The following is a 13,006-nucleotide window of genomic DNA, read 5'->3' as shown; positions in this document are numbered from 1 at the left end:
CAAACCACCCAGCTCAGGGGAAAGCTTTGCTTCCTTTATGTTGTATGGCCAGGATGCATTCCCCGCCCCCCCCCCGCCCCTCCATGCTCGGGTCATTTCTGGGGATCTTCCTTTGTATTTTCGCCAGGCACTAAATGAGATACAACTGTCAAGTTCTTCCACATTATGAAATGTGGCTGGTGGGCAATTTTCAGACCATGTGGCTCACTTTGAATTTACAACTGGGGGAGGGGGAGGTCCCACAGAGCCACCTGCTCTCTCTCACACACACACACACACACACACACACACACACACTTAAGCTCCTGCTGGTTCTTAAGTACAATAAAGCCCTCTCGGCCCGTGTGAGTGGTTCACGTCTGTCATCCCAGTTACTGTGGAGGTTGAGACCTGAGGATGGCGGTTCAAAGCCAGCCCCAGAGGAGACAGGAAGACGCTTATCTCCAAGAAACCATGGGGAAAAAAAAGCAAGAAATGGAGCTGTGGCTCAAGTGGTAAAGCACCGGCTTGAGCAAAAGCAGCTCAGGGACAGCGCCCAGGCCCTGAGTTCAAGGCCCAGGACTGGCTCAAAAGATGGAGAGCTGGCAGGGGGACACCTGGGCCCCTGGCAGGTGGGCATGGGGGGGAGGGAGGAGAGGGCGGGGAGGGGAGGGGCAGGAAGGTCCCTGTGACGTCAGCACTGTGATGTCAGCACTGTGACGTCACAGAGCCGGCCCGCCCAGCTCTGCGGGACATCCTGCCCGGCCCCTGCCAGCCTCCATTCACCATCTGACTCCTCTGCGGGCAGAAGGGGGGAACCTGCTCATCCCCGCCGCTCAGCCTCAGTCTACCTCAGCTGAGCAAGACCCAGGCAGACAGACACACAGCACAACCCGCCACAGCGCTTCCCCGTGTATGCACCAGCCCTCCCAGCCGACTCGAAATGTTTGTGTCACCCCGAAGGTAAGCTCCCCCTCTCCCCCCATCACCCCGCCAGCTCCACACAGCCACAGCCCCCCACACACACACCCAGGACCCCCCACCGCCAGCACCCCACCATCCCCTCCAGTGAGCTTTACTGTGTCCCTACCACGGCGAGTTTCCAGAAGCTTCTGTGTCTTTTGCTTCTTTTTCCTCCTCTTCCTCTCTGCCCAGTGCCCCTGGCCACAGATCTTTTCTTCTCTTTTTTCCTGTGTGCGGTCACGTGCCACAGACCCGGTCCCCAGCCACACGCGGGCCCTGGCCACGACCCTCGTGGTGGCCAGCGTGGAAGATGCTGGCAGAGAGAAAGAGCAGGGAATCACCAACCCACCCCATGTCCCTGCCCTGAGCCGGCTGGCGGGAACCCGGCCTTGGTCTCTGAGAATCTGGATCTTCAGGAATCTTTCTAGATCCTTCCAGAGAGTAAAGGAGGCTAGCCTTGTTCAGGGCAGGGTTGACCTGCCTCCCCAGGACAGCCAATGCGTCCTTTCTCCAATGTCTTTCGGGAACATGAAGTTCAGCCTGGCTGAGGAGCCCCGCACACGTGTGTACACACACACACACACACGCATGCACACACGCACACGCATGCAGCAAGGAAGCACAGCGTTGAGCAGGGGGAGGTGGGATGTTCAGGAGGCCTTGTGGGGCTGGAGCAGAACCGGTGTCATTGAAGAGCCACCCAGGGCTTCCCAGATCCTGATGAGCTAGGATGGAGAGAACCTTCCAGAAGCAAAGCTGGGCGTGGGCAGGGGTAGACTTTGACCACTGGTTTTCTGGGAGAATCACAGTGTAGTTGGTGAGCCCCAAGCACCCAGCACCCAACACCCAGCACCCTGCCCCGGCACCCAGTACCCAGCACCCAGCACCCTGCCCCGGCACCCAGCACCCAGCACCCAGCACCCTGCCCCGGCACCCAACACCCAGCACCCTGCCCCGGCACCCAACACCCAGCACCCTGCCCCGGCACCCAGCACCCAGCACCCAGCACCCTGCCCCGGCACCCAACACCCAGCACCCAGCACCCTGCCCCGGCACCCAGTACCCAGCACCCAGCACCCTGCCCTGGCACCCAACACCCAGCACCCAGCACCCTGCCCCGGCACCCAGTACCCAGCACCCAGCACCCTGCCCCGGCATCCACGGCCCAGCACCCAGCACCCTGCCCCGGCATCCAGGGCCCAGCACCCAGCACCCAGCACCCAGCCCCGGCACCCAGCACCCAGCACCCAGCACCCAGCCCCGGCACCCAGCACCCAGCACCCAGCACCCAGCACCCTGCCCCGGCATCCAGCACCCAGCACCCAGCACCCTGCCCCGGCATCCAGGGCCCAGTAGGCCTCCTTCCATGCGCCCCCTCATGTACCCCCTTATCCAGTGCACCCGGGGGGAGGCCAGGGAAGAATTTGGGGCCCCGTGGGCCCCCCCCCGGCGTCTTTAGGGGAACTAGAGGAGGTCGGGCCTGGCTTTGGGGGGTCCACGGGGACCCTGGGCAGTCACGGACCCTGGATCGGGGTCAGGGGTCGGGGTCAGAGGCCAGGGGACCCCCCCAGGCGGCAACACAGGGCCGCGTCTGCAGCCCCAACCATCTCACAATTCAAAACCGCGTCGTCCCTCCGCACCCCACCGTCGCCATGGCAACCACTGCCCAGTGAGGGGGGCGTGGCCAGGAGGTGAGGCTAGGGCGGGGCTGGGGAGGGGCGGGGCGGGGCCTTGCCGGTGGGTGGGGCCCAGGGGGGGGCATTGTGGAGAGGGCGGGGCCCGGATGAAGGGGAGGGTCTTGTGGAAAGGGCGGGGCCGTTGAAGGGGCGGGGCCTTGTTGGAGGCGGGGCCCGGGAGAGGGTCCGGAGAAGGGGGGGAGGGAGGGGTGGAAGAGGGTCCCAGGGAAGGGGGGTCCCCGTTCTTCCTTGGCCTCCTCCGGCGCGGCGGCAACCCCTGGGCAGGGCCGGCCTGCGGGATGATGGCCGTGCGGCGCTGGGGGGGACTGGGGCCCCCTCCCCTCCACTGGGGTGAACTGGGGCCCCCTCCCCTCCAATGGGGTGAACTGGAGCCCCCTCCCCTCCCCTCCGCTGGGGTGAACTGGGGCCCCCTCCCCTCCCCTCCACTGGAGTGAACTGGGGGCCCCTCCCCTCCACTGGGGTGAACTGGGGTCCCCTCCCCTCCACTGGGGTGAACTGGGGCCCCCTCCCCTCCATTGGGATGAACTGGGGCCCCCTCCCCTCCCCTCCGCTGGGGTGAACTGGGGGCCCCTCCCCTCCACTGGGGTGAACTGGGGCCCCCTCCCCTCCCCTCCGCTGGGGTGAACTGGGGCCCCCTCCCCTCCCCTCCGCTGGGGTGAACTGGGGCCCCCTCCCCTCCCCTCCGCTGGGGTGAACTGGGGCCCCCTCCCCTCCCCTCCGCTGGGGTGAACTGGGGCCCCCTCCCCTCCCCTCCGCTGGGGTGAACTGGGGCCCCCTCCCCTCCGCTGGGGTGAACTGGGGCCCCCTCCCCTCCCCTCCGCTGGGGTGAACTGGGGCCCCCTCCCCTCTGCTGGGGTGAACTGGGGCCCCCTCCCCTCCACTGGGGTGAACTGGGGCCCCCTCCCCTCCCCTCCACTGGGGTGAACTGGGGCCCCCTCCCCTCCCCTCCACTGGGGTGAACTGGGGCCCCCTCCCCTCCACTGGGGTGAACTGGGGCCCCCTCCCCTCCGCTGGGGTGAACTGGGGCCCCCTCCCCTCCGCTGGGGTGAACTGGGGCCCCCTCCCCTCCGCTGGGGTGAACTGGGGCCCCCTCCCCTCCGCTGGGGTGAACTGGGGCCCCCACCCCCGGGGGGCCCCGGGCGCCCCCCCATCCCCTCCCCGCCGCAGGGTCACAGTGCCCCGTGGGAAGGCCTTGCCTGGCCATGGGACGGGGCCTGAGCCCCACCCTACAGTGGAAACTGTCAGGAGCCCAGCAAAACCTGGAAGGTTCTGGATGCGATCATCGGGTGAGCAGTCACCCCGCTGGGAAAAGGACTGGGCGCGGCCCCAGGGAGTGAAGATAACGGGGCCTGCGGCTCTGCAGTGTTCCTCGAGAGTGTGCGTGTGTGTGTGTGTGTGTGTGTGTGTGAGAGAGAGAGAGAGAGAGAGACAAAGAGACACACACACAGACAGAGAGACAGAGACAGAGAGACAGAATTGTCTGCTCCACACCCAGGCTGTTTGGGTTCTGTTTGCTGCATCTCAAGCCTCAGTTTCCCCGTCATGTTCTGGAGTCTTGGTGGTGGTTAAAACACAACCACAGCCAAGTGAGCCAAGCCAGGCCTGGCATCCCAGCCACTCAGGAGGCTGAGATCAGAGGATCGTGGTTCAAAGCCAGCCTGGGCAGGAAGGTCCGTGACACTCTGATCTCCCATGAACCACCAGAAAACCAGAGGTGGCGCTGTGGCTCAAGGGGTAGAGCACCAGCCTTGAGTGAAAGAGCTCAGGGACAGCGCCCAGGCCCTGAGTTCAAGAGCCAGGACCGACACAGGCACACATCTGAGCCACTCCAGCCTTCTCCTAGACAGCAGGAGTGAGTTCAGAGGGTGGCAGATGACAGGGATTAGAACTGGAATTGGGCTGGGAAGGAGAAAGACACCCTGCTGCAGAGCATCGCCCCAGGCTTCCTGGGCCTGGCTCTAGATTTGCATCACCCCTGCGGGGTGCTCACCACCGCTGACTCCTAGAGAGCACACACGGGTGGGTGTGGGTGTGGATGTTGCACGGCCGTGGTTTCTCCATGCACGTCTGGTAAAAAGTAGATTCATTCTCAGCGCAAGGCAGGCCCAGCCCCTGGCTCTGTGACGTCATAAGGGCTGAAGCACCCCCTATCCGCAGCCCGGGACACCCCCATGGGCACCTGCCTGGTACCCTGGGCGGTTTCTCAGATACGGGGGTCTCTGCACCCCCACCCCCACCCAGGGCCCACTCCGGAAAGCTGCCAGCTGCACCCCCAGCCCTCGCGTGCCCTTTGGGTTGTCCAGCCATTACTTTTTGTTGTTGTTGCTCTCCAGGGAAGAAAAGAAAAAACGAACCCTTGCCCTGAGCACAATAAAAGGAAGTGAGCAGGGCGTGGAGGGCCGAGAAATTCATGTTCTGTCAAAAAGAGGAAATTAGACACTGGAGTGGCGGGGGGGGGGGGGGGTGACAGGGTCCTGGGGATTGGGGGGGATGGAGTCAAGGCTGGTCATAAACCACGGCTGGCCATGCACCCCAAAAGGGCCGGGCCGGGGGGGAGGGGCATGAACCCAGACTTCACAGAGGCCTACAATAATAATAATAATGATAATAATGCAAAAATGACTTGTTTAAAGTCAGTAACAGGGTCTTCAGAGCAGGCCCAGGAAGTTGGGGGGACCCCACAGGGCCGGAGCTGGCTCCATGGGGATCCGGGCAGTGCCCTGCCCCCTCGCTCAGGGCCGCCACCCCCCTTTGTCCCAGGGAGGGCCGGGAGGGGTGTGGTGGGGGGTGCGGTTTATAGGCCCAGGCCGTAAAAGCGCAGCAGAGGCCGCGCCAGCCCGTGACTCAGGCAGGAAGTGAGGCTTGGCTGCGAGAATTGGGAGGGAAAAGAATTGCCTGCTGTCCCCAGTGGGGTGGGGTGGGGTGGGGTGGGAGTAGGGAGGACGAGACTCAGGAGAGAGGAATGCACACGGGTCAGGCCCCACTGCTGAGGAGTGGACGCAATTGCACGCGCGCACACACAAGTGTGGCAGGAAATAAGACTGTAATAAAGGGGCCGGACCAGGAGGGGCCACGGTGGGGCCTGAATTCCACAAGGCTCACACACACACACACACACACACACACACACACACGCGTGCATGTCTTTCTGGTGCAGGGGGGTGGCGATGAGGGCCTGGGAAGGGAGTCCCCCTACCCTGGGAAAAGTTGGGAGCAGCCAGCAGCCTCCACCCGGCTCCGGGAGAGGGGGACAGCGTGAACACGCAGGGGGACAGCGCCCCCTAGTGTCCGGGCCGGGCGGCCAGCGGACCTGTGGAGTCCCTGCAGTCAGGAGCCCTGCCTTTACCTCCCCATTGGCTCACAGATGGACGGGGCGGGGCAGGGTGCCCTCAGGGTTTTGTGGGATGAGCGCCAGCTGGTGCCATTTTACGAGAATTCCCTAGATGTGGATGGAGAGCTTCCTTTAAAGAAAAAAACAGCAGCCAGGTGCTGGTGGCTGCCACCCGCTGAGCTCAATACTCAGGAGGCTGAGGTCTGAGGACTAAGGTCCTGGGGCTTGAACTCAGGGCCTGGGTGCTGTCCCTGAGCTCTTGGCTCAAGACTGGTGCTCTACCACTTGAGCCATAGCACCATTCTGGCTTTTTGGTGGTTTATTGGAGATCAGTCTCACAGACTTTCCTGCCCGGGCTGGCTTTGAACCGCGATCCTCAGGCCTCCTGAGTAGCTGGGGTGACAGGCATGAGCCACTGGTGCCCGGCTTTCCATGAGACTCTTTCTTTATCTCCCATGGAAGCCCCCAAAAGCCAGATGCAGAGCTGTGGCTCAAGTGGTAGAGCACCAGCCTTGAGTTAGATAGAAGAAAGCGGGGAGAAAAGCCAAGGAGAAACACTCAGGCCCTGAGTTCAAGCCCTGGTGCTGGCACAAGGAAAAGAAAACAGAAAGAGAGAAACAAAAGGAGGGAGGGAGGGAGGGAAGGAAGGAAGGGAGGGAGGGAAGGAGGAAGGAAGGAAGGAAGGAAGGAAGGAAGGAAGGAAGGAAGGAAGGGAGGGAGGGAGGGAGGGAGGGCAGGCATGAGGGAGGGAGGGGAGGGGGAGGGAGGGAGGGAGCAGCTGTTTGGGTGGGAATCCCCTCTCTCAGGGGAGGGGAAGGAAGGGTGGGCAGCCAATGGGGGCATCTGTGTCTGTCCGGCCAGGTGGGCACAGAACGCCCTCCCATAAATCAACACGGTTCCAGGTGGGAAGACCTGGTGACCGGTGGCTAGATCCGCTAGATCCGCGCAGCCTTGTTGGTTTGGGTGGAAAATCTTGGCTACGGGTGTGTGTGTGTGTGTGTGTGTGTGTGTGTGTGTGTGTGTGTGTGTGTGTGTGTGTGTGTGAAAAGCTTTCGTTCCTCTGGTTGGGAGTTAGGACTGGACTGTCGTGAGATCCTGCCTCTGCCAGCCTCCCTGGGCCTCCCCTTCCGGTCCTCCATCCACTTGGCCTCCTTTGCCCGCCCAACACTTTCATTTCTCTCTTTCTTTTTTTCTTTCAAGGTCCGAGATTGGGACTCGAGCTCAGTACCTAACTCTTTTTGCTCTTTGGCTAGGTGCTCTACCAACTGAGCCACGCCTCCAGTCCAACCCTTTCAGCTGTCCCTGTGGAGGGAAATCCTTGGTTATCCCTCCTTGAAGTGGGGGGGGGCTGTGGCTCCCAGACTCTTGGGGGACTCACATTGCGGGGGATCCCCGAGGTCCATCGAGAGGACTTGTGTGTCGCTGGACAGTCCAGCCCAGCCCTAGGAGATTCAGCAGCTAAATCATCACTTGTACACCTGCCCCTTCCTCCTTTAATCCCAGATCTTCCCCCTCCCCCCCCCCCCCCGGCAGCTCACTGGCAGTAATGCCACTAAGCAGCTGGGCTGGAATAGCTTGGTCGATTATCTGTTTAATGCCCTCTGGAAGCCTTTAATCAAGACACCGGAGGGGTGGGGTGGGCGGGCGGCTGGGCTCCCTCCCTACGTGAAAACAAGAGGGACCAGAGGCTCGGGCGGCATTCTTCCCTCCTTCCCTCCTTCCCGCCGCAGGACGGAGACCATGGCCAAGGTAACCAGCCTCTTCCCCTTCCATTACACTCCAGATAGACTAGGAGGTGTGCCCCCCTGTCAACTACGCGGCCGAGTTCTGGCGCCGGCTGTTGTAGTCTCGCTGTGAAGAGTCGTGGTAGGAAGGGCGAGGGGTGGTGTAGGCTCCGGGTTCTCTGACGATCTATAGAGCAGAGGCCCAAGGTGGGTGTCAGGACTCATGAAGATAGGATTTTTCAGCCAGGCACCCGCTAGTGGCTCCCGCCTGTCATCCCAGCTACTCAGGAGGCTGAGGTCTGAGGATCGCGGTTCAAAGCCTTAGGGAGACTCTTATGTCTAGCAGTCACCAAAAAGCCGGAAGTGGCACTGTGGCTCAAGTGGTAGAGCGCCAGCCTTGAGTGAAATAGCTCAGGGACAGCGCCCAGGCCCTGAGTTCAAAGATGGATTTTTCTTTGTGAAATGGGATGTGTTCTTTTATTGGAGAACTATCTAGATCCTTAGAGAGAGAGAAAAGAAACAAGTTGGGCAATGTAGGGAATGGGTGTTGATGGGTCTTGGGAAAGTTCTTGAGGGAGATCCACTTCACAAGATTCCGTCGTCGGCCGAGCACTGGCGTACACGCCTGTAATCTAGCACCAGGGAGGCAAAGCAGGAGGACTGAGCTGCTGGGAGCCACCGGCCTGGTGAGCTTCAAGCCAGCCTGGGCTAATCTTTCGAGACAATGATTGGTGAAGGACCTCCTGGCATCTGTCGGGGTAGAAGCTTCTAGAAGGAATCGGTATGAGCTATCCAACTCCTTTATCCCCAGTTCCGGAGGAATCGCCCCCTTTCCTAACTTGGTGTAACTTGTGATGGGTCGAGTGTGTGGAGTTAACATCTGATGTGATTGGTGGGAGAGAAATTTCCAGACAGTGGGGGGCCGGGGAGGGGGGAACGCAGCCCTGCCTTAAATCCTGAGCTCGTTCTTCTGCAGAATAGCAGTTGCCGCTTCCCCCCCTCCAAAAAAAAACACCATGGGTCCTAGGTGGCCCATGGATGCACGTGTGACCCATAAGATCTGGGGAGGGGCGGGGGCCACCTGGGAGGCTGAGATCCAGAGGATCGAGGTTCAAAGCCAGCCCGGGGCAGGAAAGCCCATGAGACTCTGACCTCCAATGAACCACCAGAAAACCAGAAGTGGAGCTGTGGCTCAAGCAGTAGAGCACCAGCCTTGAGCAAGAAAGCTCAGGGACAGCGCCCAGGCCCTGAGTTCAAGCCCCAGGAGGGACCAAAATAAGATTTGTGGGTTGGGGGGCATGGTCAGGGCGTGCTGCGTGGGGCGTCGGGGTGGTGCTGGCCGGTGGGCGTCTGTCTCGGGTTGCTCTGGGGACCGCGCTTCTGTCTGGGCTGCTGGATGACCGGTGCGCACCGCATTAATCCCCGACGATGAGGGCTGTGGCTCCAGGCTGAGCCCCGATCGCTGGTCGTGGGGGGGAGAGGCGGGGGGATTTGTGGGCTTCATTACCGGCTGCGGTCTTAGGCACCCTGATCTCCAAGGCTAAGCCGATGGAGCCCCCATGGCTCCTGAGAGCTCAGATGGTTTGTTTTACGAAGCATCTGTGAGCAGCCCGGCGCCAGCTTCTGTCCGGTTCTGTTCCCATCCATTCCGGATTCACCCATGGACCCATCAAGTGCCGTCCCGGTTACAGTGTGCCAACAGGATATTAATACATGGAGGCTCCGGCCCGAGCTGCACAGGGCCGGGGTGGGGGTGGGGGGTTAGGGCTGGGAGTGAGGCTGGGGATGGAGGATCTGTCTGCTGAGCCTGGCCGGGAGCATGGTGCTGACCACACTTGCTCCCTCTTGCCAGCTGTGCCCAGTAGAGGGCGCCAGTGGAACCTCAGGGGACCTAGAGACTCCCGTGACCACCTCATTATGTGGCCAGGGGTGAGCCTCCTCGCATCTGTGACTCCTCAGGTCTGGGCCTCCTCTGGTCCGGGCCTCCATGGCCAGGTCTCCTCTGGTCTGGGCCTCCTCTGGGGTCCGGGTCTCCTCGGGTCTGGGCCTACGGGGTCGGGCCTCCACGGGGCTAGGTCTGTGGGGTCTGGGCCTCCACGGCCGGGCCTCCGCGAGGCTGGGCCTCCACGGCCGGGCCAAGCCTCACCGCTGCTCCCCCCACAGATGGAGCTCCCGCAGGGCCCCCCTGGCCAACGCGCCCGCCTGCCTGCCCTCCTCAGCCTGCTATCACTCGGCCTCTCCGCAGCATCCCTGCTCAGCGACCGGTGGTTTGTGGGCACACAGAAGGTGCCCAAGCCCGTGTGCGGGAAAAGTGTGGCAGCCGAATGCCCTGAGCTGCCAGTGCCCCTGGACGGGGATGTCGCCAACGCATCCACCGCGGCGGTGGTACAACTCAGCTGGGCGGCTGGGGATGACGGCTTCGCCTTCCCTGCCTTCCACAGTGGCCTGTGGCTATCCTGTGAGGAGACCGTGGAAGGGCCAGGTGCGGGTGGTAACCCCTGGCGGGGGGGGCGGGGGGCAGGCATCCACGCAGACAGCTCAGACCAGGCCAGAAGGCCCCACTCCACAGACGTGAGAGCCGGGCTCGGCGGCGCACGCCTGTCATCCCAGCCCCTCGGGGTGTGGGGAGGCTGAGATCTTGAGGACTGTGGTTCGAAGCCAGCCCGGGCGGGGGAGTCTGGTGAGAGACGATGGTCTCCAATGAACCGGCGCAAAGCTAGACGTTGGGGGTGTGGCCCGAGCGGCAGAGCGCCGGACTCGGGTGACAAAGCCCCACGCGCGCGCGTGTGTTACAGGGGAGAAATGCCGAAGTTCCACCGAACTCACACCACCAGCCCAGAGAGGTGAGAAAGGATTACTGGAACCTTCCACGGTGCAAGGCCCACGTGACGCCCCTCTCCGACCTGGAGGGGAGCGGTTAATGGAGACGTCCCTCCTCCCCCACCCCCCCTTGGGGCGCCCGGCAAGTATGTACCCCCCCGTTCCCACCACCCTCCCCCCTCCCATCACCCTCCCCCCCTCCCACCGCCCTCCCCCCTCCCCGCCTGCCCACCCGTGGCGTGGGCTTCTCCAGATCTAGGTGGCCCTGTCACCTCTCCTCTCTTCCTTCCCTTGGCGTGAGGGAAGTGTTTCCTAGATGCAAACCAGCAGTGGCGGGGAGGGGGGGACCAGGGAGAAGGGAGGGTCACAGGTGCAATGCCCACCCCCAGCTCCAATGGGCCACCTTGGAAAAGCCTAGAATCTCCCCACCCCACCCCACCCCACACACCACATACTGCCGATTGCTTTCCTTTTGTCAAATAAAAAAATGAAAAGGAAGCTGGGCTCACACCTGTCATCCCAGCTGCTCAGGAGGCTGAGAGCTGAGGATCACGGTTCAAAGCCAGCCCGGGCAGGAAAGTCCAAGAGACTCTGATCTCCAATAAAACCCTCAGAAAACCAGAAGTGGCGCTGTGGCTCAGGTGGTAGAGCGCCAGCTTTGAGCTAAGAGCTCAGGGACAGCGCTCAGGCCCCGAGTTCAAGCCCCACGACTGACAAAAATTAATAAAAATAAAAAGGAAAGCAATGAAGGGGGGGAGGTGGAAAGAAAAGAGAAATGAAACCAAACCAAGGGGGGGCCGGTGGCTCCCGCCTGTCATCCCAGCTACTCAGGAGGCTGAGATCTGAGGATCTCAGGTCAAAGCCAGCTCAGGCAGGAAAGTCCATGAGACTCTGATCTCCAGTGAACTAGCAAAAATCAAACTGGAGCCATCCAGTGTGGAGCCATGGCTCGAGTGGTAGAGCGCCGGCCTTGAGTGAAAGAGCTCGGGGATGGCGCCAGGCCCTGAATTCAAACCCTAGCATGGGCACAAAGGAGGAAAGGTGGGGGGAGCAAAGCCCCCGGGAGGGGGAGGTGAACCGTGAACACCAGGTTTTGCACACGGCCCTTGGTTTGCACACGGCCATGGGCAAAGACAAGCGGTTCCCCGGTGGCTGCGGCGTCCGTGGCGCGTGACCGCGGGCGCCGTGTCCCCTGTGTCCCCCCCGCAGCCATCCTCTGTCTCGCCCTGGGGTCCCAGGCCGCCCACCTCGGCCTTGAACTCCTCAGCGTGGTCCTGCTGCTGAGCCATCTGCTGCTGGTGCGCCGCGCGGGCTGCGGGCTGCAGCTCAGCGCCTTCGCCGCCGTCTGCTCTGTCCTGTCGGGTGAGGGGCCCAGGGCGGGTGGGGCGGGGGGGTCACCGTGGCCAGCAAGGAGACGCCCCCCCCTTTTAGATTGCCCCCCGGCCCCGGGAAATGGGGAAGAGGAGGGTGATGGATGCTAGGCCCAGTTTCACGCAGGATGAAGGCGGGTAGCTTCCAGGTAGCAGTCTCTCAGGCTCATCCTCCCATTCCCTCCTTTTCCTTGTCCCCCGTACCCCCTGACTGCAGGCCTTCTGGGCATGGTGGCCCACATGATGTACTCCCAAGTCTTCCAGGCAACCGCCAACCTAGGTCCGGAGGACTGGAGACCCCACGCTTGGACTTACGGCTGGGCCTTCTAGTGAGTGCCTGCCGTCCCGGCCCCACCCCATCCCCGCCCCCCACCCAGGCAGCCCTCCCCCCACACCTTGGTCTGTGGAGGAAGCGGGGTGCTCACGCTCGCTCGTCTGCTCCCGCCCCTAGCACAGCCTGGCTCTCGTTTACCTGCTGCATGGCGTCGGCCGTGACCACCTTCAACACCTACACCAGGACGGCGCTGGGGTTTGCGGGTGGGCTCCACGGGGGCTTCCACGCCGCGCCGCGCCCCTGCCTTCCCCGGCAGCCTCCCTGCGCGCCGCCGCCCGAGGGGCCCCCCCGTGGCTGCCCCCTGTGCCACGAGCCGCCCGTGCGCTCCGTGTCCGCCGGCGTGGATTTCCTCGTGGCCGCCCAGCAAGCCGGCAGCCGGGGCCCGGGGGACCCCACGGGGGCCTCCGTGGAGGAGGAGCAGTGCTAGGGTTCCGGGGCGTGGGGAGCAGGCTGGATCATTACCAACATCTGCTTAAGCCGAAGCCGGTCTTGCACGCGTGATTTGTTTGAGTCGTAACCACCGCAAGGCCGGGGGGGGGGGGGGGGGCCATCCGACTCCGTCCCCCCCGGGGCTGCTGGGGGCGGGGCTCAGGGGGGGCAGGCGCCTGCCTGGCAAGCCCCCCAAGTCCTGAGTTCACATCCTAGTAACCCCCATAAAATCCCAATCAATGCCCCCTCCTCCTTCTAAGGGTCTCAGAAACCCAGTGATGGCCGGGCACTGAGGCTTCTCAGGAGGCTGAGATCTGAGGATCCTGGCTCAAGGCCAGCCCAGGCAGGAAAGCCTGTGA

At 62.8% G+C, this 13,006-nt stretch overlaps 1 protein-coding gene across 1 annotated transcript; it reads left to right on the top strand.

Moving 5' to 3' along the window:
* The first annotated feature begins 732 nt into the window (after nt 1–732).
* Nucleotides 733–12,700, top strand: LOC138805096 (germ cell-specific gene 1 protein-like). Its single transcript, XM_069989678.1, has 6 exons — nt 733–942; nt 9,858–10,176; nt 10,490–10,660; nt 11,724–11,876; nt 12,102–12,213; nt 12,336–12,700. The coding sequence occupies exons 1-6, from the start codon at nt 895–897 to the stop codon at nt 12,643–12,645; spliced, it is 1,113 nt and encodes a 370-aa protein (XP_069845779.1). The 5' UTR covers nt 733–894; the 3' UTR covers nt 12,646–12,700.
* Nucleotides 12,701–13,006: the final 306 nt, after the last annotated feature.

Source organism: Dipodomys merriami, unplaced genomic scaffold (assembly GCF_024711535.1).
Source record: "Dipodomys merriami isolate MVZ:Mamm:240054 unplaced genomic scaffold, mDipMer1.0.p SCAF_384, whole genome shotgun sequence".
Lineage (NCBI taxonomy): Eukaryota > Metazoa > Chordata > Mammalia > Rodentia > Heteromyidae > Dipodomys > Dipodomys merriami.
The sequence above is the reverse complement of the archived record's forward strand: the minus strand, read 5'-3'. Positions and strand labels throughout refer to the sequence as shown.